The 24,775-nt window shown below is 37.0% G+C and overlaps 1 protein-coding gene across 1 annotated transcript in view; it reads right to left on the reverse strand.

Moving 5' to 3' along the window:
* Positions 1–24,775, reverse strand: part of mpp7b (MAGUK p55 scaffold protein 7b) — an 88,043-nt gene that overhangs the window by 37,601 nt on the left and 25,667 nt on the right. The window contains exons 6-12 of the mRNA XM_022678681.2: positions 17,816–17,897; positions 17,081–17,166; positions 16,819–16,893; positions 16,482–16,678; positions 14,909–14,973; positions 4,835–4,846; positions 4,639–4,677 (exon numbers count right to left, since the gene is read on the reverse strand). Coding sequence (XP_022534402.2) covers positions 4,639–4,677; positions 4,835–4,846; positions 14,909–14,973; positions 16,482–16,678; positions 16,819–16,893; positions 17,081–17,166; positions 17,816–17,897 — 556 coding nt within the window. The remainder of the gene's footprint in view (positions 1–4,638; positions 4,678–4,834; positions 4,847–14,908; positions 14,974–16,481; positions 16,679–16,818; positions 16,894–17,080; positions 17,167–17,815; positions 17,898–24,775) is intronic.

Below are 24,775 nucleotides of genomic sequence, written 5' to 3' on the forward strand. Positions count from 1 at the left end.
TACATTTTTTCAAGGTGAAACCTTCAAAAGCTGTCCAAACAAGCTCTAGAAAAATCTGAATATGCTCAAACATCTGCTGTGTTGGGAATTCAGAGCATTGTACCTGTTTAAAGAAGGTCTATGCTTCAACTACTAATGTTCTTCACAGAAATCAGCCACACAGTCTAAAAAAAACATGTTGGAATCTCCTCATAACATTTATTTAAAAAAAGTCACTGTGACATAATGCCTTAAGAAAAAGGGTCAGGCTTCATTTGGAGATTTCCACGACATGGTCAGACGAATTCAGAGCACAAACATCCTCATTCACAGTGTCCATTCCACCAGTTTCCAAGGTCAGTGGAGACCAGAAGATCCAACCTCCACTGGCCAGGCTTAGGTCTGCTTCACGCATGGCCTGCAGCAAGGCTTAGCACTCACCACACGGATGTGGGAGAGGGAGTCATGCTGTGGGTACAGTGCTAAAGCTTCCTGTAAAGGAATCTGAAGGAGTTTGTGGGTAGAGCTGTCTTCTTCTCTGTCATTATCTTCTAAAACAACATTGGTGTTTTGGATCTGGGTTCTGAAGGGATGGACGCAAGGGCTTGGACAACATTTGTGTACAAGAAAGTAGGAGAACATGTAGATATTTTGATGATCTTCAGGAAAACGATGTTGGAAGATGTTACCAAAGAGGTTCTGAAGAGTTTGGCCTAAAAACAAAGACAATTCATCACCAATAATTTCTTCACAAAGAACCCTAAGGAAATAGCTACTGGTTGACCATAGAAAGCAAGTTCTGCATGTGCTAACACCCCAGTAGCTTTATAAAGGGAAATGGATGAGTTTGTTAGCAGCTCATATGTGGAGCATCTTTTGCTGGAGTGGAGAAACAGGAAACAGCTGGTCTGAAGTTCATGTTCAGGTCGAGGAGGTGAAAAAACAGGACAGGCGGTTTGCTTTTGCTGTTTTTTTTTTCAGCTATAGCTGCACAGCTCCACCAAGAGATGCAGTGTGGGTACAAGAGAGAAGCACGTAGCGCTAATGCTAATGCGGAAAAGCAAAAAGAAAACAGATTTGAGTCACTTTAGCCTGGTAATGTGAACGACGCCTAAGACCCGGTCCAGTATCCCTTGGTTTTGGTCCACATCCAAGTGCCATTACTGTACTTATAGTTTCCCAAACATAACAACCAACTAGCCAGACAAGTAATTTTAGCTTTAGTCTACAAGGATGACAGCTTGAAAGATGCCAAATATGGTAAATGTAAGTATTTGGCAAAGCAAAGACCCTATCATTGGCTCAGTATCATATCTCCAATATCTAGATAAATCCAGGGTGACTCCAAGCCACCATGCAGCTGTTAGGACCAAACTGGAGGCAGTAGAAGGAAGAAAGCATCTGAAAGCAGGAAAGCAGGTGTGTAAGTGGAGGTCTCCCACATCTACCATGTGGGAGACTGGGGTTCAATTCCAGCTCTGGGTGACTGAATGCTGTACTACATCAATAAGAGTCATTGGGCAAGACCCTGCTCTGTAATAGGAATAACTTTGTAAGTCTCTCTGGATAATTACGGCTTAATGGCATAAATGTAAATGTAAAGACAGGTTGATTGATGCACATTTGAGTCTCCTGGTAGAACTTGAACTAAAGCTTTCACATTACTGAGGAAAAAAGAGAAATGGAGACAGTTCAAAAGCTTCGCTCTTGGACAGACCAAAAGTTCCTTTGCATAAAAAAAAAAAAACTTTATAGAAGAAGTCTTCATTGCAATCCTCAGCGGGTCCAGAGTAGAGACTTGAGGCACTCCAGCAGACTTCATGAAGTAGAGAGAAAGAGAGAGAGAGAGTAATCTCTCTTGTCTTTTCTCTGCTACCCATGCTTCCATGCTCTTGTCCCCAGCATGGCAGGGAGCCACTCATGTGAGATCCATTAAATCACTACCAGAACCAGAACCAGCAGCAGCAGAAACAGAAAAAGCAACGATTTAGCATTAGATTTAGCGAGAAGTCCAGGATCCAGGATGCAGCCAAACACTCCCACATAGAGTTGATTGCAAAAGTTGTCTGCAAAGGCTTGCAAACATCAAACAAAAAAGAGGATTGCAGTGATATCAAATGCCTCCATAACTTCGTTACTGTCAAATCTGTCACAAGCTGGAGATAAAATTTGTTAAAAATGCTAAAATGTTTAAACGCTAACGTTTTAAAACGTATTACGAGATATCCCCGGGGATCGATTGCGTGGGCCGGGATGGTAAAACCATTATCTAGTCAATGAGGCCCTTCGCTTGCCTTTATAACCAGAGTCTGCTAATGCACACATGCTGTGGCTACCTGACACTGCAAGCATCCAAATGGATCTGGAGAAGTAGGAAGGCAATCTGGAGTTTCAACCGTGCATTAGCGTCTTGGCTCCCGCCGGCCTGCGGGACTGCATACTGATTAAATAATCTGGTTTGTAAATAGAGCTTTTATTTTTTAATGTGCCCCTGTTTTCCACGTCTGGATCTTATTGGGATCTCGCTGATACCTTTTCCAGGTCTCCCTCACCTTTTAACGTCTCGCCCGTCCCCCCGCTCTGTGACCCCGGGGCTTCGCCTTGTTGCGTGATCGCGCACGAACATCGTCTACGTGGTTTCTGAGGAGGCTTTGCTGGATAGATTTACTGACGAATGTCGACAATTGCGCAAAAGCGCACCCGGCGCTACCAAAAGCCCTCCTGTCCGCGTGGGAGTGTCCAATTTTCCATCACATACTTGCTAAACCATTGCTGAGATAAATCTCCAGCTTTTTGGCCTGCAGCAGAACGCGAGCCCTCCGTAGCCTGACTCGTGAAGTCGTAATGCCTTAAGCATGTCTGTGCGAGGGACGGAAAGGTCAGAGCAGGATTTGATATTTGATGGAGCTCTGGCCGTTCTGCTCGTCCCACAGATTTGCTGAAGACAAGCTGAAAAGCTGGCGTTTGGAGCCGTGGACGCTGCTCTGCTCGGCGGAGAGGGGAAAATGAGACGTTTCTGGTTTTCTCATACAGTAATAGCAGTAGTAGCCGGGCCGCTCGGCCGTAGCAGGGCATGTTCACTCGGCCTGTTCCTCCACAATCACCTAAAGCCGTCTGATCGCTGTAAATCTTCAGATCTGTAAATCTGAAGAACTGATCCTCGGATAAACATGATTTATATATTAAAGGAGCAGTGCAGAACTTTCTCTCAGTTTTATAATAATTATGTTAAGAAATTAGAACAACCTTCACAAAGTCTCTTTACTCCCCCATAATGTTCTCTGTGTCCTTAATGTTGTGTTACTCCACCTTAATTCCCTCAACGTCCTGTTACTCTGCCTTAATATCCTGTTATTTCACCTCACTGTTCTTAAAATGTGTTAAAATTCACATTACTCCATCTCACTGTTCTTTATGTCCTCAAAGTTTTATTAATTCCCCTTACTTTTTTATGTCCTGTAATTCCACCTTAAAGTTCTCAATGTCCTGTTACTCCACCTCACTGTTCTTAAATGTTCAGAAAGTCTTGTTACTCCACCTCAGTGTTTTCAGTGACCTCAATGTTTTGTTACTCTACCTGTTCTCAATGTCCTGTAATCCCACCGTAATGTTCTCAATGTTCTTAATGTCCTATTTCTCCACCTCATTGCTCTGTTATTCCACGTCACTGTTCTCAATGTCCTGTAATTTCACCTCACTGTCCTCAATGTCCTGTTACTCCACCTCACTGTTCTTAACGTCCTCAATGTTTTGTTACTCCACCTTACTGTTCTCAATGACCTGTAATTCCACCTTAATGTCCTCAATGTCCTGTTACTCCACCTCACTGTTCTTAACGTCCTCAATGTTTTGTTACTCCACCTCACAGTTCTCAATGTCCTCTTACTCCACCTTACTGTTCTCAATGTCCTGCAATTCCACCTCACTGTCCTCAATGTCTTGTTACTCGATTTCAATGGTCTCAATGTCCTGTTTACTCCGCTTCACTGTTCTCAATGTCTTGGTACTCTACCTGAATGTGCGCAATGTTCTCACTGTCCTGTTACTCCACATCACTGTTCTCAATGTCCTGTAATTCCACTGTAATGTTCTCAATGTCCTATTAGTCCACCTCAATGTCCTGTCATTCCACCTCACTGCTCTTAAATGTTCTCAATGTCCTGTTACTCCACTTCAATATGTTCAATGTTCCCATTGTGCTGTTACTTCACCTCAATATCCTGTAATTCCACTGTAATGTTCTTAATGTTCTTTTACTCCACATCGATGTTCTCAATGTCTTGTAACTCTCCCTCAATGTCCTCAAAGTTCTCAATGTCTTGCTACTCCACCTCACTGTTCTCAATGTCCTGTAATTTCACCTTAATGTCCTTAAGGTCCTGTTACTCTACCTCACTGTTTTTAGTGTCCTTTAATTTCACATTTATTTCCTCAGTGTCCTGTTACTTCATCTCACTGTCCTCAATGTCCTCAATCTCTTCTTATTCCATTTCATTCTCCTCAATGTCCTTAAAGTCTCATTACTCCACCTTACTGTTCTCAATGTCCTCAATGTTCTCAATGTCTCCTTCCTCCATCTCAGTGTTTAGCGTTAACATTATTTGTAAAAGCAATAAACATATAAGAGTAATTAATAAGAGTAGATTAAATATTTCTTACCTATATGTATTCCGCTTATAGCCCCGTAGTCTGGATCTTCTTATGATGTGACAGAAGAACAGAGGAAGAAGAGAAAGAGCACTTATTAAATAATGATGAATATAAATGAAGGACATGGCAACCCCTAAGTCTAAAATAGTGAAAATTAGAGGTGAATAAATGTCTGTTACACAAAGCTGAAAAGATGAAAGATTACCTTCTTTATTGTCTGATCGGTGTGAAAGAGAGAGAGAGAGAGAGAGAGAGAGAGAAAAGAGATTCTTATCAAAAGTTATATAATATATAGAAACATGATTTTTGGTATCAAAAAATCGTATAACTCCAATGTTTACATTGAAACTAAATGTAACTACTTTATTTGTTTTGTATTTCTTTTAATACCATTTGAAAATATCAGATCTTGTGTAAATATTTAATAATAAAAATCCCAAATGGTCAAAAATATGTCTATAAAATGAATATTTCCTTGCTGTCACTCATTTTTTTTATGTGACTTTCAAGCTATTTTGGAACATTTCTATTGGTTCATATTTCATGATATAACAAAAAATTGCAAAGTTCAAATAATGCCAAAAAGTGAAACATTTAAAAGTAAAAAACTAACATTTTCAAACATTCCTCTAGAATTTAGAGTCAGAATTATTTACAGTGGTTTTAATACTTTTCAGGAGAATGAAAAAAAAACCTTCCTAACTCCCAGTGGAAGGCAATGTAAAAAAAATATATAAATAATAATAATTTCCTATTAATCATGAATGAAATGGGGACACAATAAATAAAGTCAAAAGATGAAAAAATAATAAGTGATAATAATAATAATAAAAAAATAAATAATCAGTGGTGGTAATAAATAGTCACTGTCACTCAAAAATCTCAAATTTCTTAAATTTCAAAGGACATTTTTACATAAAAAGTTATTTTGGAGCATTTTTATTGGTCTTTTCATCCTGAAACAAAGTTACAAGTGTGTCAAATTTAACTTATGTCAAAAAGTGAAAAATGAAAGAGTAAAAAATAAAAATGTACAAAAAAGAAAAGGTTGTAAGAAGTGTAAATTATGTTTAAAATGAAAAAGCTAAAAACAAAAATGTGAAAAGTGTAAAAATATATCTCAGAATTTAGAAGCATTAATACTATAAGTGGTGACTGTCACTTAAACATTTTAGAAAATTGCAAATTTAGAGGAGAATCAATAAACCTCCTTATAATATGTAATGCAAGTCAACGTAAAACGATTTTCTCTATAGTAATTTTGGAGCATTTCTATTGGTCTATTCATCAAACAATTTGGATATAATTAAAAATAATAATTTTAAATTACGTCAAAAAGTTTTTTACGTCAAAACTTTTTTTAACATGATCAATATTACATATAAAATCATGCCAATTTAATTCATTTAATCTTTTTTGTAACATTTATCTGTACAAACAATAAATATATAAGATTAATAAACAAATTTGTGAGTAAAATAGTGAGTGAAATGAGCTACAATCTGGTTATGAGTGTAATGCAAAAATTGTAAATGTGAATTGTTTTCTGGTTTTCCCTTTTTTCCATAATATAAATCTTTCTGCTGTGTCCAAATGTCAATTATGAATGCAATAAAAGAAATGCTAAAACTTGACATGGAAATAAATAATTTTACATTGATTTCCATTGAAAGTGAAGAAGGTTTTTTCTTTCTCCTGTAAAACTTCCTACCAATTTTCCCGCCAGGTTTCAGTGTGACAGTGATGATATGCTGTAATCCTCACTTATACACACTTACAGGGGTTGGACACTGAAACTGAAACACCTGTCATGTTAGTGTGGGAGGTTTCATGGCTAAATTGGAGCAGCCTGGTGTTCAATCTTCATTAATTGCACATTATTGCACCAGTAAGAGCAGAGTGTGAAGGTTCAATTAGCAGGGTAAGAGCACAGTTCTGCTCTAAATAATGAAAAGCACACAACATTATGGGTGACATAGCAGAGTTCAAAAGAGGACAAATTGTTGGTGCACGTCTTGCTGGAGCATCTGTGACCAAGACAGCAAGTCTTTGTGATGCATCAAGAGCCACGGTATCCAGGGTAATGTCAGCGAGATACCACCAAGAAGGACCAACCACATCCAACAGGATTAACTGTGGACGCTGTAAGAGGAAGCAGATTGAAAGGGATGTTCGGGTGCTAACCCGGATTGTATCAAAAAAAATCTCCTGTTTCCTCCAGAACGGTCCGTCGGGACAATAAATGATTGTGGTCTAAAACCAGGTCTTTCAGGTTTCATGTCCAACCCCTGTATCTACACTTATACTGTACATTACACACAAAAACATGTCCTGAGGTCATCTGGGCTGAGCGCTCTGTCGTCTGCAGTGCGCTGCAGTATCTGTTGTAGGAAAAATAAAGCGAGAGGAAGAGCGCCCCGCCGTGCAGCTCATCAATCAGACGGGCTGTATAATCAGAGCGCTGGTGACGGCGTTTTTAATGCGTATATTTGGAAACAGTGCAGAGGGTGAACACACAAGCGGCGGACACCTCGCCACCGCTGCCCTTTCATTTCCTCCCTGCTGGATGTAAATACGGGGTGATAGCAGGGCTGGGGAGGGACGTGCTGGAAAAAAGACTGAAAAAAGCAGAGAGACGCAAATTATTCTGGACGAGGAAGAACATGCTTTGATGTCGCAAAAATGGGACGCATGGGACGGTGGCAGGCCGCGGTTTGTGGTGTGTGTGTGTGTGTGTGTTTATGTGTGTGTGTGTGTGGTCTCAGTCAAGGGCAGGGTTGCAAAGAGACAAGACATGTCGCCATCAATCAACATTACAACTAGTTTAATGCCAGTCAGAATAATACAGCTCTGGAAAAAAATAAGACAAAAACACTTCAAATTGATTTTAAACTTTTAATATCTGTCTTATACCTTTTTATTTATGGAACATTCCAGGATTTTGGTACATTTCCTGTCCCACCACTTAAATTTCAAATGTTCGTATCCAAAATATCTAAATGACTATTTTTTTTTTGTGAAAATGTACTTGTTTTAAGACAAACTGTAAAACATGGTGGAATAATAAGCTCCTTAGATATTATTCAAAAGACCGAATACCTTTAGACCACCTCAAAAAATGGCCGTTTTCTCTTGTCCCAGAATCAAAGAGAATCAAAAAACCTTAAAATGTAATGCAAGTCAATGTAAAATTATTTTATTTCAATTAATTCTGAGCATTTCTATTGGTCTATTCATCATAAAATGTGGATATAATATATTAAAACAAATCATTTTAAATTATGTCAAAAAAACACACCCATGTTGATATTTCTAAAATAAGACCATCTATCTATCTATCTATCTATCTATCTATCTATCTATCTATCTATCTATCTATCTATCTATCTATCTATCTATCTATCTATCTATCTATCTATCTAATCATCTATCTATCTATCTATCTATCTATCTATCTATCTATCTATCTAATCATCTATCTATCTATCTATCTATCTATCTATCTATCTATCTATCTATCTATCTATCTATCTATCTATCTATCTATCTATCTATCTATCTATCTATCTATCTATCTATCTATCTATCTATCTATCTATCTATCTATCTATCTATCTATCTATCTATGGTAAAAATGGCCGTTTTCTCTTGTCCCACTCATTGGGTGACCAACTCCTTTGGCAAATTGAACAATTAAAATAAGCTCTAAATAAATGACTTCCTCTTGTATATTGTTGATCTGCATCTCCTTTACTTATGAAAACAACTTCTTTGGTCTACATTGTTTTGCATGTTACAGTTTTTATGCTGTTTTTATGTCGTGTCCCACAACATGCGCTCAACCCTGTTACCATAAGGAATTTTACCTGCAGAGAAAGAGTTAAAAATATTTGTCTACTGGCACAAAGGAAGTGACATCACAAGGACATTTTCTGCCCACATGGCAAGACCAAGAGTAAGTACTCTAACAATTTTCAAGATTTTTTTTCCAAATATGTTTGTCCAAGTTGTGTGTGTCACTCAGTGAACGCTGTGCAACCCTGTTACTCATATTGTAAGACTAATAATGAGTAGAGTCAAAATTTACTTTATATACTTATATAACCATGTTTGTCCTTGATCTTGTAAACATAGCTAAATTTTACAGTTAGCATCTGTTCCTGGGGTAAACCACAACTTAGCCTAGATTTGCAACCCTGTTACTCGCAACCCTGTTACTGTAAGTTACCAAATATATTACATAATCTAATTTAAAAACTGATTTAATACCTGAGCTTGACGAATCAAACTTTTTGATAGTATATTACCACCCCTGAAATGTACCAAAATCCTGGAATGTCTTTTTATTTATCTAGTTAAAAGTTATTTATCTAGTTATCTAGTTAAAAGTTATTTATCTAGTTATCTAGTTTATCTAGTTAAAAGTTATTTATCTAGTTTATCTAGTTAAAAGTTATTTATCTAGTTATCTAGTTTATCTAGTTAAAAGTTATTTATCTATTTAAAAGTAATTTATCTAGTTAAAAGTTATTTATCTAGTTATCTAGTTTATCTAGTTAAAAGTTATTTATCTATTTAAAAGTTATTTATCTAGTTAAAAGTTATTTATCTAGTTATCTAGTTTATCTAGATAAAATTTATTTATCTAGTTAAAAGTTATTTATCTAGTTAAAAGTTATTTATCTAGTTAAAAGTTATTTATCTAGTTATCTAGTTTATCTAGTTAAAAGTTATTTATCTAGTTAAAAGTTATTTATCTAGTTAAAACTCCCAACAGAGTTTTTGTCGACGATCAACAAAAAACTGTTGCAGACTAAAAAATTCTGTATTTTTAACCTGGCATTAAGTAACGCAGCAAAGTATTTGTACTTCATTTCTTGACACAGGAGGTCCTGACTCACAGGGCAGATGTCACTCTCTCGCCCCTCGTTCAGCACAGATGGGTTTTATAGGACTGAGCGTCACTTTCAGCAGATGCTGGATGACTTTTCAAGACGAGATGATGAGAAAATTCCAGATAAGATCAAATTCATCCAGCTGCTTTCTGTTCTCTCTGTGTAACTGTATCAGTGAGTTTATAGCATCCTCCTCTAACACTGAGTTCATCCGCAGAGATTGAGCCGTCACAATCTGATTGGTCGATCCTGTTCGGTTCTGGAGTCTGAACTGCACTGTCCAGAATATTGGAAACATCACACAAAAGTCCTGAAACAGGTTTTTATTATTATTTCAGTATTCTACATACATTACTCTAGTGAAAAAAAATATATATTTTATTGTATCTAAAAAACATGTTGAGAAATGTCATATTGAGATTTATGTACTTAACTAAAATATATTAAAACTACATTAATATTATGCTTTAATCAAACTTTTATCATACTTTTTGAAAAGTACAATATAGTGTATATTTAAAAAATAGACTACTATGAAGTACACTTTTAGTTTAATGTAATAAATCAATATATTTCTAAAATACTTATTTACAAATATACTTTTGTACATTTTTAGCAACGTGTGTAAAAAAAAAAAACTGTTACAGTAGTTTAACTAAAGAAAGTAAATTAAATTACTACATTGGTAAAATGTTTTAAAAATATATATTTAGTTATTACATTAATATAACAGTTAAAATGTATTTCAATGCTCTGTGATTATAATTAGGAAAATTATAGGAAACAGTGTTAAATAACATTTAAATGTCAAATAAATAATCATAAAGTAAATTTGTAACACACTAAAAATTGTAGTACAGTATGTTAAAATATATATTTTAAACCCAATGAAGTTTACTAGAAGTGTGCTACTTACAAAAAAGACAGGAACCAGAAGAATATATATTTGTACTCTAATGTATATAGATCACATATGTTTAACACCAATTCTTTGTACATTTCTAATATACCTGGTGTATAATAATAATAGTGATACAGTTGTAATACTCATTATTAAATATATTATAATTTTACTGTAAGCATATTTAAAATATGGGGTTACATACATGAAGTAGTTTAAATGTTTAAATGTTACTTAAATATATTTAAAATAGTTCAATTCTAGTACAGTTAAGTACACTTAGCACAATTTAATTAAGACTTTTGTACTATTTTTATACAATTAAAGTATAATAAGTACAAAAAAGTAATATATAAATATACTGATTAATAATAAAGTGGCTACAAGAACACTTTAGTGCACTATAGCAAAATAAGCTTAGTATACTTTAATCTACTTTTTTTTACTAGGTAAGTTCACTTTATATTTTAAATTAGTAGTAGTAATTTAATTTAACAGTTGTTTTAACACACTTAAAATGTACTTAAATATATTTGGAAATAAGTATTTTAGAAGTATACTGAATTACATTAAACTAAAAGTGTACTTCAAAGTAGTAAATTTATTTAAAATTCACTATATTGTACTTTTTTTAAAAGTATGATCAAAGTTAACTTACAAATATTTAATTAAAGCATAATATTAATGTACTTACTTAAGTGAATCTTAAGTAAGTACATAAATCTGTATATATGTATATTTACAGCATACTTAGTAATTTCTTAATATGTTTTAAGTAAAATTAGGTATATTTTTTTTCACCAGCGTCTTTTCTGTGCATTACAGAAATATATGTTAAATATATGTGATCTCTTTGTCTAATTTAAAATTTTGTCTAATAGTACAAAAGTCTTACTTAAATTGTGCTAAGTGTACTTAACTGTACTAAAATGGAACTATTTTAAATATACTTAAGTAACATTTAAACATTTAAACTACTTCATGTATGTAACCCCATATTTTAAATATGCTTACAGTGCTTTTTATATTTACTGAGGATATCTTAGTCTAATTTTTAAGTTTGATAATTAGAAAAATATAAAGTATTATATTTATATATTTATATATTTTTTTTTCACCAGGGTCTTTTCTGTGTATTACAGTAAGAATCATGCATTCTTACATTTTTTCCATCCCTGAAGGTAATTCAGGTCTGAAAGGGTTAATTCATTTAAAAAGTACTTTTTACTTTTTACTATTTACTCAGGATATCTTTGTCAAATTTTAAAGTTTGATAATTAGAAAAATATAAGTATGACAAAGTAGCCACATTATTAATCAGTATATTTAAAGAGAGCTGAAACGGAACAACGTTTTTGTACTATACTTTTGTACTATATTTTGATAATACTTAATTGTATAAAAACAGTACAAAAGTCTTACTTAAATTGTACTTAAAGTGTACTTAACTGTACTAAAATGGAACTATTTTAAATATACTTAAGTAACATTTAAACATTTAAACTACTTCATGTATGTAACCCCATATTTTAAATATGCTTACAGTGCTTTTTATATTTACTGAGGATATCTTAGTCTAATTTTTAAGTTTGATAATTAGAAAAATATAAAGTATTTTTCACACCACTGTACATACTGTACTGTACTATATGTCCATCTGCCATCTATTTGGATCAGATTAGTATATATAAGACAAAAACGCCACCACTGTATACTGTATACTGGTGCGAGTGCATGCTTTAGTCTTCAGCTGTAAAAGACGGCGCTCGCAGTGAGGGGGCGCGTGCAAAGTAACCACAATCCCCGTGACCTTGAGCGAGGATCTTTCCGGGCTTTAGGGGTGGACGTGTTGTTCGCACACAGTAAAACACTTTTTAAAGTGTCCAGCAGAGCCGGCGGGATTTACAGCACTTCCTCCAGCGCTATCGGGTTTATTCGCCCCACTCGCGTCTCCGGAGGAGAGCTCCACAGCCCCTGGCTCCATCTCACTCCATCCATCTCCATCTATCTCCAGCTCTCCGACTCTCAGACCCTCGATCCCTCGCTCTCTCAGATGCTCCCGGCTCAGAACGTGTTGGGCTCTTTCCTCGTATGTCATCGAGCGGGATGAGGAACGCTCAGGCCTGAGAGAACGCATGTTTTCCCAGTACTTAAAACCAGACCAAACCTTCATTTAGAGAAATGGTGTTGAGGTCAGAGGTGTGCTGGAGACGAGAGACGCACAGGCATTACAACACATTACAGCTACCTTAAAAAAACACAGCTCAATCAGTGCAGCACTGACTTCCCAGGATGGAAATGCTTCAGAGCTGTTCATAATTAAGCAATAAAACAGTTAGTTCCAACCCTGCAATGTGACGGAAGCTCTCCATGTATTACTCCGCCACATACCAGTTAACCTAGCAACGATGCAGCGCTTACAAGCCAAATGCAAACCAAATGCAATGTCATTATACACCACTGCAATCACAATGTTTCCTTGGTCTAGTACACCAGTGATGACTTTCTTTTTCAGGACATTCTAAACAGTTGTTCTGGCTATGGCTGATATTTGAGCTCTAATGGTTCTGATTGATTTTCCTTCTTCTTTCAGCTTCACGGTTGCTTGTTTTTCACCCATAGACAGCTGTCTGATTCTAAAAATGCACAGTCTGCATTTAGAGAAAGGGTGTTGAGGTCAGAGGTGTGCTGGAGATGAGAGACGCACAGGCATTACAACACATTACAGCTACCTTAAAAAAAACACAGCTAAATCAGTGCAGCGCTGACTTCCCAGGATGGAAATGTTTCAGAGCTGTTTATAATTAAGCAATAATACACGGTGGGAGTATTATAACGTGTATTATACCACAGTTAGTTCCGACCCTGCAATGTGATTGGCTGACAGGCGTTTTATGAGTGCCTTTATCAGCCGGTAGTGCACTGTAACCGAAGCACTCCATGTATTACTCCACCACATACCAGTTAACCTAGCAATAATGCAGCACTTACAAGCCAAATACAAACCAATGCCATGTCATTATACACCACTGGGAGCTGCTGGATCCCATAGAGGCACAGTGCAGAAACACCATGTCTCCAATAGGCGGCGAAGGCAAAGACTCTTTAACCTCAAGTGTAGGGGTGTGACGAGACACTAATATCACGAGACGAGACGAGACGAGACACGATACTGGGTTCGCGAGAACGAGACAAGACGAGATTTAAAAATACATTTTTTAAGAAAACAATGGCTTGAAAACTAGAGTTTATTTGACAAAATCATATAACTCAAACTTAACAGACTGGTTTCTCTCACACATTGATTCTATAAGAAATAGAAACAAAAATAAAAATAAAACTTTTCTAGATACAGTGCAAACAATAAGTGCAAGTTTTTTCTCCTAAATCTCCTAAAATACCATTTATTGTTTCCACTGGAGCCAAAGTGCAGCCAGACATGCAACTTAAAAAGGGGGTATGCAGCCTATGCGACGCATAGGGGCGCTGCACTAAAGGGGGCGCCAAATGAAAACCCCAAATAAATTTTCTCTCAGGAGAAACAGCCATTAAGCTTACTGGTTTTGCGGAGCGCGGTGGGCTAGTAATGACAGAACGTAACTCATCCGCTGATTCTACGTTTGCGTACACCACAAACAGTATGTAGTTGCACTCCTGCTGTGTTGCCAGATCCCGCTTAAAAAGTCCACACTAAACTATTTTTTTTCCCGCGAGACAGGTTTAAGCCTGACGAGAAATATCGTCACGTTTCAATATAGCGAGATCTCGTGCCACAAGATTTCTGTGAGCTTCCTCCTTCCGGGTCACAGTGGTCACGCCCCTAACCCCAGGGGCCTACCACAGTGGGCGGGGTCCATTGACCTGGGTGGAGGGCGTTAAAAGCCAATAAAGGTATGTTTTGAGGTCATTTAATCCCCGTGTCTGTGTATCTCTGTGTGCTTCCTCCTTCCGGGTCACAGTGGTCACGCCCCTAACCCCAGGGGCCTACCACAATATATATATATATATATATATATATATATATATATATATATATATATATTTACATATTTCTAGTTTCAACAACTTGTGGTGGTTTACTTTCAAACTTCTTCAAAACTTTAAAGTTTAAGTTGGCCTCAAAAATTCAAAACTCAAAAATCTTCTGCAGTAAGTTGCCTTGAAATATTTTCGATGTGTTAGCGTAGATGTGCAAATGCACACGCGTCATCTATTCCCTGTAGAGAAGTATTACCAATGGAATAGAAATAACTGTATTTTAATTAGGTGGCACCATGCCATAAGTCTCTCCTTTAGTGCAAGTATCTAAATGTGTAGCATGCAATAGAAGGGAAGTCCACAAACCTTTTGACAAGATGTAGAACAGTGAACCTGATCGCTGTTGGTGGCAATCGTTCCGTTCTGTTCATCGTCAATTTAACCTCATCCTCCTTACCTAGCTTTTAATGCAAATCTGCTCATCATCACAGCTGAGTGAGCTTACCGGCGCTGGGCTTTGGCGCTCCCGCCGCGTGGAAGAGGGCTTCGGGCCGCCGCAAGGCCACTCTCCTGCAGAGAGAACACAGGAACTAATCTGAAAGCATCACTTTCACAGCCAGACCCACGACCCCCGTTCCCTCCTCTGCGTGGCGCCCTCCGCAACTCCCTCAAACCCAACCTGCAACACAAAGGCCTCGATTCACAGCCTGCCGAAACAAAAACCTCCGCGTCCAGCTCGCCAGCCGACTGCCAAGAAACTGCTACTGGAGCTGCAGTCTGTGATATACATCACGGAGTCTGAGCGCCGCGCGATTTTCCATCCGCTCGCCGTCCAAAGCGCATCAGCACCTGTGCCATTATTTTGCGTGATTACTTGATCTGGGCAGATGCATTAATAGCGAATAAGTAGAGCAGCTGCCTGAGAAATTCCCATCATTGTTTGGAGGCCAGTACATACCTGTCTGGACGTAATGGATGGGGCTCTGAAAATGTGGACCAGGATGCTTTGTGGCTCTCTGGAGGTGTGTGTTTTTGACTGATAGACTGAGGACCCGGGTCTCATCTCCTTGGGCTGGACTGTAATGATGAGAGGAGCAGCGATTGAAGTCGACGTTGATTGATTTAGTTGGAACAGGAGTCGGGAACGATGGGGAACGTTGATGTTGTTGTTGCTCTCGTGGAGTTTTTGGTCATATTTTTAGATGCAAAGCTCCATGAAGACCTTGTGGCTTGCACACTCGTTCGCACACGTTTAGCAGGTTGATTGTTTTCCAATGGTGCTCATGACATGTCTCTCCAAACCATCACTGATTGGTGGAAACTTCACACTAGACCTCGTGCAGTTTGGACTGTGTGTCTCTCCACTCTTCCTCCAGACTCTGGTCCCTTAATTTACAAATGAAATGTAAAATTTACTGATGATCAGTGATGGTTTGGAGAGACATGTCTGTCTCTTTTTATTTTTTTATTATCAAGTCTAAATTCAATCTTACACCACTTCATGCTTCCCTCTGCTGTTGACAACTTTTATAGAGATGCAGATTTCATTTTCCAGCAGGACTTGGCACGCTGCCCACACTGCTAAAAAGTACCAACTAGCCTTATACTGTATAATATTCAAATTTTCTGAGAATGAGACTTATTGTTGGGTTTTCATTGGCTGCAAGCCATAATCTTCAACAATAAAACAAATAAATGCTTACAATTTCACATTTTGAACCGAATTACTAAAAAGTAAAAAGTAACTTTTCAACGATATTCTAATATATGACATTTCTTTGAGATGCACCCAGTGTACCTGTTGTGGTGATGATTTCTTTGAACTGTTTTCTGTGGCAGAAGGCGTGTACAACATAAACTGACACATCAAGAAACATTGGAATGGTACTGGTATTGTGTCACATGACTTTTCCCACATCTTACGGAAGCTAAAAAACACTCTATTGAACTGTGAATGTAATTTATACAAGAGTTCATTCTATTCACAGTCAGTTTGCATGAAAAATTCACTACCCTACACTACACTACTATATACCCTCACTCACAAGATATCACCTCACGCTTGCAGATTTCCTCACCTTTCTTGAAGCTGCCTGGAGGGGATGAGTCCAGCCCTAAGATTGGTGTCCCCGTGTCTTCTGGCCTGCCACCAAGTGTCATCTTCCTGGCTCACTATCTGCAGCACATCGCCCCTCCTGAACTCCAGACCTGCATCCTTACATGGAATGGCGGGATCCTCTCTCGGGTTGTAGTCGAAGAGCGTCCTGACAAAGATCTGGAAGAATCCACAAACATGCTTTGATGTTGCCCAACATTTCCACCTGCATTTGGTCTTGATTATCTGCTGGTGCAAATCGAATTACGGAAAGCTGCGTCTTGCAAACATCGGTATTCCGATAAAACGACACGTGTTACCTTGGTGCCTTCAGCTTCCAGCTCTTCTTTGGAGCCTGGGATCACTTTGAAGGTCACTGCCCCGTCTGACTTGGCCTGGAAGACGTGAAAGCAGGACTCCGTTCCAACCAAAGCTTACGAAGAAAGACTGTGCTTTTGGACCATCACGTTGAATTGCACACGAGAATAAATAGAAAACAGAGCCCGAAGGAGAAAAAAACAAAACTACTTCGGAAACAAACACACACTCGTGCAGTAAAAAGAAGAATGAAGAAACATGTACCAGGATAGGAACGATCTCCTCGGGCCTTTTGTGTTCCAATGGAACTCCATTGACCTCCCTGAGCTCGTCCCCTTCGTGGATCAGGCCTAATTTAATAAGAACACAAGCCAACGTCAATCATCAACAATCAATCTAATTTAAAAATTACAAATTACTCATAAAATCTACTCAATTACAGTAACTTGAGTAAATGTAATTAATTACTTTCCAACTCTGGTTTTGGTGTGTTTAAGTTTTTATGCCTGTGTGAAACCAAACCAAACAGAAGGAGAAACTAAAGCTCCAAATAAACAAACTCATCAACTGATCCAAATCATAGAAACCTAAAAACTACAGGTGTGAAAACCTTATAATCTGGTGCACCATATAAATGGAAATAAACCTATTGGTTGAAAATGCGCCTTATAATCTGGTGCACCATATATATATATATATATATATATATATATATATATATATATATATATATATGGGAATAGACCTATTGGTTGAAAATGCGCCTTATAATCTGCTGCATTTTATACAGTACTGTGGACTATGAGGATTGGCATATCAGTGTATTATTAAAGCCCGTATTCTACCGTATATTCCACCAAAATATCCTATTAGAATGAATCTGTGGTGAAATAAGCACGACCAAAGCAAATCATTCAGTCCAGTCAAAACAGACCATTTCCTGCAGGAAATGCCATCCTGTAGAGATGAGTGAAGAGCTCAGGATGTGCTACTGCTCACCGCTCCTGTCCGCAGCCCCTCCTCTCATGATCCGGGCTACCACAATGGCGCCAGTCGACCCATCCTTTTTGATGGTGGCTCCCTGCAACACAGAACCAGTGGAGTCAAGGATTTGTAACAAGTTCAAAAGGCTAAAAGTCTCTTGTTTTGTAAAGACCATAAAATAGTTCGTAGGTGTAGCTGTGCAAAATGCTAATTTTTACCCCCCTCCCAAAAATATATATTTTTTAGTTTTAGATGTTGCCTGATTGATCAAAATCAATGACAAGCTCTTATAAATCAAAACATAGTGCATCCAACAAGAACTACAACCTTGAACAATCTGCTATCCTATGTTAACCCTTGTGTGGTGTTCGGGTCTGTGGGACCCGTTTTCATTTTTCATCAAATGATACAAAAAAAATATTTTTTCTAACTCAAACTCATTGGCATTGGCTCATTTTTTTGTGAAAACATATATCAAAACACATTTTCAATAAACACACACTGTACACCTCCCCCCACACACACACAATTATATTACATACAGTATGTTTGGCCAAGGGCTAATAAACATTGCTTCATTTGTAAATTTGAAACTGAACAAATCTTCTACTCATATCTTGAGTTTAATTCATTTTCTTTTACATTTTATTAAAAAACTAATAAAAAAAAGAGTAGCACTTTTTAAAAGAAATGTAACATAAGAAAGGTAAAGGGCAAATATTAACCATGTAAGCTGTTTCTATTGCTTGCAATTTAGGTGAAGCAAGCATGTGTAAAGCATTTTAATGTTAAATTGCTTAATTTTGCTGAATTAAATACAAGTAACAAAGTAAACGAGTAACAAAAATATGAACACCACACAAGGGTTAAAAATTGTACTTTCTCCAAAAATATTGAGAAATGTCTAAGTATGCTGTAAATACACTAACAGATTTATGTACTTACTTAAAATATATTAAAAGTACATTAATATTATGCTTTCATCAAATGTTTGAAAGTGAACTTTGATCATACTTTTTAAAAAAGTACAATATAGTGTATTTAAAATAAATAGACTACTGCAAAGTACACTTTTAGTTTAATGCAATATATCAATATCCTTCTAAAATACTTATTTCCAAATATACTTTTGTACATTTTTAGCAGTGTGTTAAAAACAACTGTTACAGTTCACAAGTACAATGTATCATGTATCAACTTTTTAGAACGCAAATGTAATTACTATTACTATTTTTTTTTTAATTAGGTAAAAAAAAATTAACACGTTAAAAGTTGTAGTAAAGTAAATTAAAATACAGTCAATTTTTATACCCAATGCAATATACTAGAAGTGTACTACTTACAAAAGACAGGAACAAGAAGCATATATATATTTGTATTCTAATGTAAATAGATTACATATATTTAACATATATTTTTAGTACATTTCTAATATATCTGGTGTATAATAGTGATTAAATGAAATGCTTCATATTTTGCTGTGGGAATATTAAAATATGGGGTTACATTACATACATGAAGCAGTTTAAACGTTTAAATGTTACTTAAGTATATTTAAAATAGTTCCATTTTAGTACAGTTAAGTCCACTTTAAGTAATTTAAGTAACTTTTGTACTATTTTTATATTGTAACTAAAGTATAATTATTGTTTTTTAGCATATTTAACTGAAGTGGAGTTTTATTGCAGAAATTTTGACTGCTTTAGACTCATTTAGTAAAAGTATAGTTTTATTATAAAAAGCACAGTTTCATAAAATAATACTATGCATGTATTTTATACGCTTAAATACATCACCAGTATAAAATCAGCACAGTTAAATAAAGTATACTTTTTCAAAGTAGACTGAAATACAGATTAAGTAGGTAAAATGTAAGTATAAGTAGAAAAAGTATACTTTAATTTTTGTGCATATATTTCAAGTACACTATTATTATATTTAAATACACAACTTTTTTTTACAAGGGCTCACTATACATGGTTAAAATAAAGGCTATATAAATGTGAACATTGTCACCAAACTCTGTATATCTACAGTTTATACAGCAGAAACGGCGAAACCAAAAACATTGGTGTTGGAGCGAGAACTGCCTGCACTTAATGAGGGAATTACGGCTCTTAACGGTTCAGCGACACACAGGGTAGCTGTTGTTAGAGCAGCTCGATTTGTTGACTTTACACGTCAGATATTTGATCTATGTATTTAAAGCCACATTAGAGGAAATTCAGCACCTACAGTGATGAATCTTTCATGTTCATTCAGTCTGGACTTTCTGCTTATGTTTGGGTTTGATTAATAAAGCGCATTACAGTGTTGTACCTCAATTCTTTATCCGTTAGCATGAGCTAATTAGCATTACATCATTTTTCCTCATACCTACTTAACAAAATAGACCTTTATAAAACATACAGTACCTTTAATTCAGTGTTTTTTTCTTATTTAAAATTTTATTTTTATGTTATATACTGGACTAGACTTTGATTTAAACAACTTTAAAAGTATCCTCAAGTGCAATCACAGCAAAAACCGTCAAAACCATTATAAGGAAGAAACTGGCACTCATCAGGAGAAAGCCACAGGAAAGGAAGTGCAAGAGTTCCCTCTGTTGCACAGGATGAGATCAGAATTCAGTTACCAGCCTCAGAAACCACATATAAGCAGTATTCAGTATTTACAATGCACAACAGAGGTAATTCTTAGTCTTCTTTTCCTGTGGCTTCCTGATGAGTGCCAGTTTCATCATAACATAAAGATACTTTCAAATTTCTTGAAATTAGTTCTGATGCTGAATTAAGCAGTAAGACTGTACCCCATATGTATTTTATATGTTGTGTCCACTATCAGGCCTTGCCCTAACTAAACAATTTATATTACCTTGCCATGAGCACCCTGGTCACTGTCTAATCAACCTTACCCACGAGATAGCACCTCACAATGCATACAGGTGACGGAATTCCCAAGTCATCCCCTGAGGTAGCACTTCATGATCATTTCAGACTATAATATGCACCTAAAATCCTTTAATTTTTTCAAAAATGGACAGTACGCATTATGTATTAATTCTGGAACAAACTATTGGAGATAAAGTCTTCAGAATGTTCAAAATATGACTTTTGTTGACTATTTATCATATTAATAAGACTTCAGACTACACAGAAATCTTAATGTCCAGCTTAACCTTCTTTTTACTTTTATGTTATACATCTGTCCACCCTTTTATGGCCAGTTGTGCGACAGGTTTGACAACTTTAGAGACAAATGAATGGCATTTGATGGAAACCTGGTTGGTCTGGATTTGCAGAAATGCTGTGTATTTTATTGGGTATGCAATTTAAACAATTATTCTTTAAATATATGGACAAAAAGTACGTTATATTGATTTTGACCCATGTAAGAGTTCTTGAACCCCATGCACTTCATCTCCCGGTGCTTCCAGCAGGCCCACCATTACGAACATGGGCTTCTGAACCACAATTGTTTAGGTTAAGCCCTCAAACACATGTCAACAACTAGGCAAGCTCCTAAAATAAACTCCTGTCCAAACTGTGTGGAAAGTCGGCCGTTCGGTTTGTAACGGGCCTCTCAGAAACGCCTTCCACGGCCCCCAAAACAACCCAAACAGCCCCAAATGGCCCCAAACGGCCTCCAGCGAGGCAGCAGAAGGGCTCACAATAATGGAAACTGGTGGTCAACCCCACGAGGCAGCGCTGGGGAGCTGATAGCAGAGGACAGGAGGACCCGGAGAGGTTCCCTGACCACAGGAGTGGCCCAAACGTCCACCGGGTCCTAATCATAGGTCCCAGAGCCTCAGTTAAGGAGAGCAAAATGATCTCCTGTTTTTGAAGAAGGTTCTGGAGGCCTCGTCATCATGAGGTTTGCTCTATTCCAGCCTCCTTAATGCCTGTTTCTCTGGACGATAATACATCCAGGCTTATCCTCTGGTTTAAATCTTGTTTAAATCTTCCTCCAGACTGGTGGGTGAGCTGTATTATCCTCAATGGACCCTGAAACGGATCAGCATGGGAAACTTCTGCAGTTCTATCACTGTAGAGAAGACAATCCATGCTGCTTTAATTGATAGATGCTCTGAGATGTTACATTCATTTACTCAGAGGTACAGAATAGATCACAAGTAAGATTCTCAAGCTTATTGTGGTTTTGTTTAATCAGGAAATCTCTGATTTATTTGCCTGGACAGTTTGTTACATTTGGCATGAGAAAATTAAGTGTAAAAGCTCTTTTCAAGTCTACAATTGGTCAAGAGTATTGGTTTCTGTTCATTGCAACATTTTGTTTAAAGATCGCAGAAGCATTGTCTTGAAAAATCGAAATAACTTAGACATACTACTTTAAAAGTAAAAAATAAGTTCTAATTCAGAAATCCATAAAAATATATTGTTTTTCCTGATTGATAAAGTAAATGACAAGCTATTATAAATCCAAACATAGTGCATCCAACAAGAACTACAACCTTGTACAATCTGTTGGTACAGCTGTTATTCTATGTTAAAAAGGATAAAACCTACATGCCGATTTATATTGATATGCTAAAATGTATGTTTTTCTTTCCAACAATACATATAGAAATATCTTCCCCTTCATGCTTAGGATGTTCTTCTGATATCAAGGGCATTAATTGGGAGTTTGTCTTTACGTTGTTGCAGGAAACAGTATGGTATGTTTGGGGAAGACTAGACATTGGAACATTATGTTGAGGATTTGCTTGTGATTGGCCACAACAAAGGGTGGATGATAATGTGTGGATTACAACTATAAACCACATTGCAGTAAAATAAATACTCAAACAATCGATATCCATTCTACCAGTAGAATGGCTTTAATGGAGTCTGTTGAAAAAGGCTGCATTGGAAGAGTATATTAAAAGGCAGATGTTTCTTTAGTTTTTAAGGGTTACATGCTTTTCTATTTCAACAATCCTCACTATACATGGGTAAAGTAAAGGTCACATACAGGGGTTTGACAATGAAACTGAAACACCTGGTTTTCGAGCACAATAATTGATTGTGGAGACGGACAGTTCTGGTGGAAACAGGAGAGTTGAGGTGCACATTGAATTCTGCCGTGATTTGATCAGCCGTGGTTTTATGTTTTTTGGATACAATCCGGGTTAGCACCCGAACATCCCTTTCAGACAGCTTCCTCTTGCAGCGTCCACAGTTAATCCTGTTGGATGTGGTTGGTCCTTCTTGGTGGTATGCTGACATTACCCTGGATACCGTGGCTCTTGATGCATCACAAAGACTTGCTGTCTTGGTCACAGATGCTCCAGCAAGACGTGCACCAACAATTTGTCCTCTTTTGAACTCTGGTATGTCGCACATAATGTTGTGTGCATTGTAATATTTAGAGCAGAACTGAGCTCTTACCCTGCTAATTGAACCTTCACACTCTGCTCTTACTGGTGCAATGTGCAATTAATGAATATAAGTATAATAAGTATGAGTATAATTCCTAAATTTCGCCGATGCTCCCAATAGGCTTACAATGCTATAGAGGTACCAATGCAAAGAAATGGCTATTTATACACCATTAACAATCTCAAAATAGCTCTAACTATTTTGCATGGGCAACTCTATGCCCCTATCACTAGCATTTTAAGCCTGTTAGGTGCATCGTCTAAAAGTGCTGTATTTCCCAAGGATGCTGGAGGTTAATGGAGGTGAGCTATTCGACTAAAGGTTGTACTCATTATTATGTTTCACTACAACCCAAGTCAATTTTACACCGGAGTTCTCCTTTAAGATTAAGGTTCAGCACTTGAAGAAAACTTGATAAACTCTGTGTTTATAAGTATTGTAAACTATTACTATATTTAAAACATCTGGAGGAGCCCTACTTTTAACAATGTAGCTCCATCTCCACATCAGTTCTAAGGTTAAACAGGGTTAAAATCTGAGAGAGGAGCAGGGGCCCACTGTTTACCGCCGGTTTGCCGCGGTGTGGAGAAAATAGCCGTGTTCTGGATGGAGCTCCTCCGTAAATGACATGTTTGGAGGCTGAACAATCAGAGTGAAAGGAGGGGCTTTTACCCCACGGTTCCAAATTACTCATCATCAGTAAGATGACCCAGCGTCTGCAGGAGCTGATCTGATGGAGTCCATATGTACGCTCGGGTTGGACGGTTGACGGGCTGAGTGTTTTTTCTCCTGGCGGTTATTGGAGACCCCGGGGGCATGGTGGTGGTGGATCGCTGCTGGTGAGAAGTGGAACCATATTTGTTGGTATCAGATTGTCAGACTGCTACTGAATGGATGATGAAGCGCAGGCTGAGCGTTAGATTTCATCTACTTTACACACAGCTCCATGCAGACGGACCATAGACTATTATTAGTCTGTATTTATACATAAAAAAATCATGTGTTTTTTTAGTCAAACCACTGTCTCAAAGAACCATTGTAGATCCATTATCTTCAGAAACTCTTTAAGAAACTCAGTTTTAGAAGTGCTGCACCACTGCCTTAAGAAACTCTCTTGAAGAACTCTGTATTTTAACAATGTATATCAACCCCTTTATAAGAGTGTAGATCCATTGCCTTCAAGAACTCAATAACTCTTGTAAATCTCAAATATCTCTTGTAAATCAATTGACTAAAGTATTTCTGGAAAGTTTGTAGAACCATTATCTACAAAAACTCTTAAAGAAACTCAGTTTTAAGAAGCTAAACCACTGCCTTAATGAACTCTCTTGAAGAACTCTTGAAGAAGTCTGTCTTTAAACAGGGTCAAACCTCTGCTTAAAATAATGAATGTATATCAACCCCTTTTCAAGAGTGTAGATCCATTGCTTTCAAGACTCAATAACTCTTAAAAAACACCATTTTAAGAGTGTAGACGTTGCTTTGAAGACTTTCTGAAGAGTGGCAAACCAGTGCCTCAAATAATTCTTGTAAATCCATTGACTGAAGTAACTCTTAAAAGATTGTGGATCCATTTTCTTCAAAAACCCTTAAAGAA

The sequence above is a fragment of the Astyanax mexicanus genome, chromosome 4 (assembly GCF_023375975.1).
Source record: "Astyanax mexicanus isolate ESR-SI-001 chromosome 4, AstMex3_surface, whole genome shotgun sequence".
NCBI lineage: Eukaryota > Metazoa > Chordata > Actinopteri > Characiformes > Acestrorhamphidae > Astyanax > Astyanax mexicanus.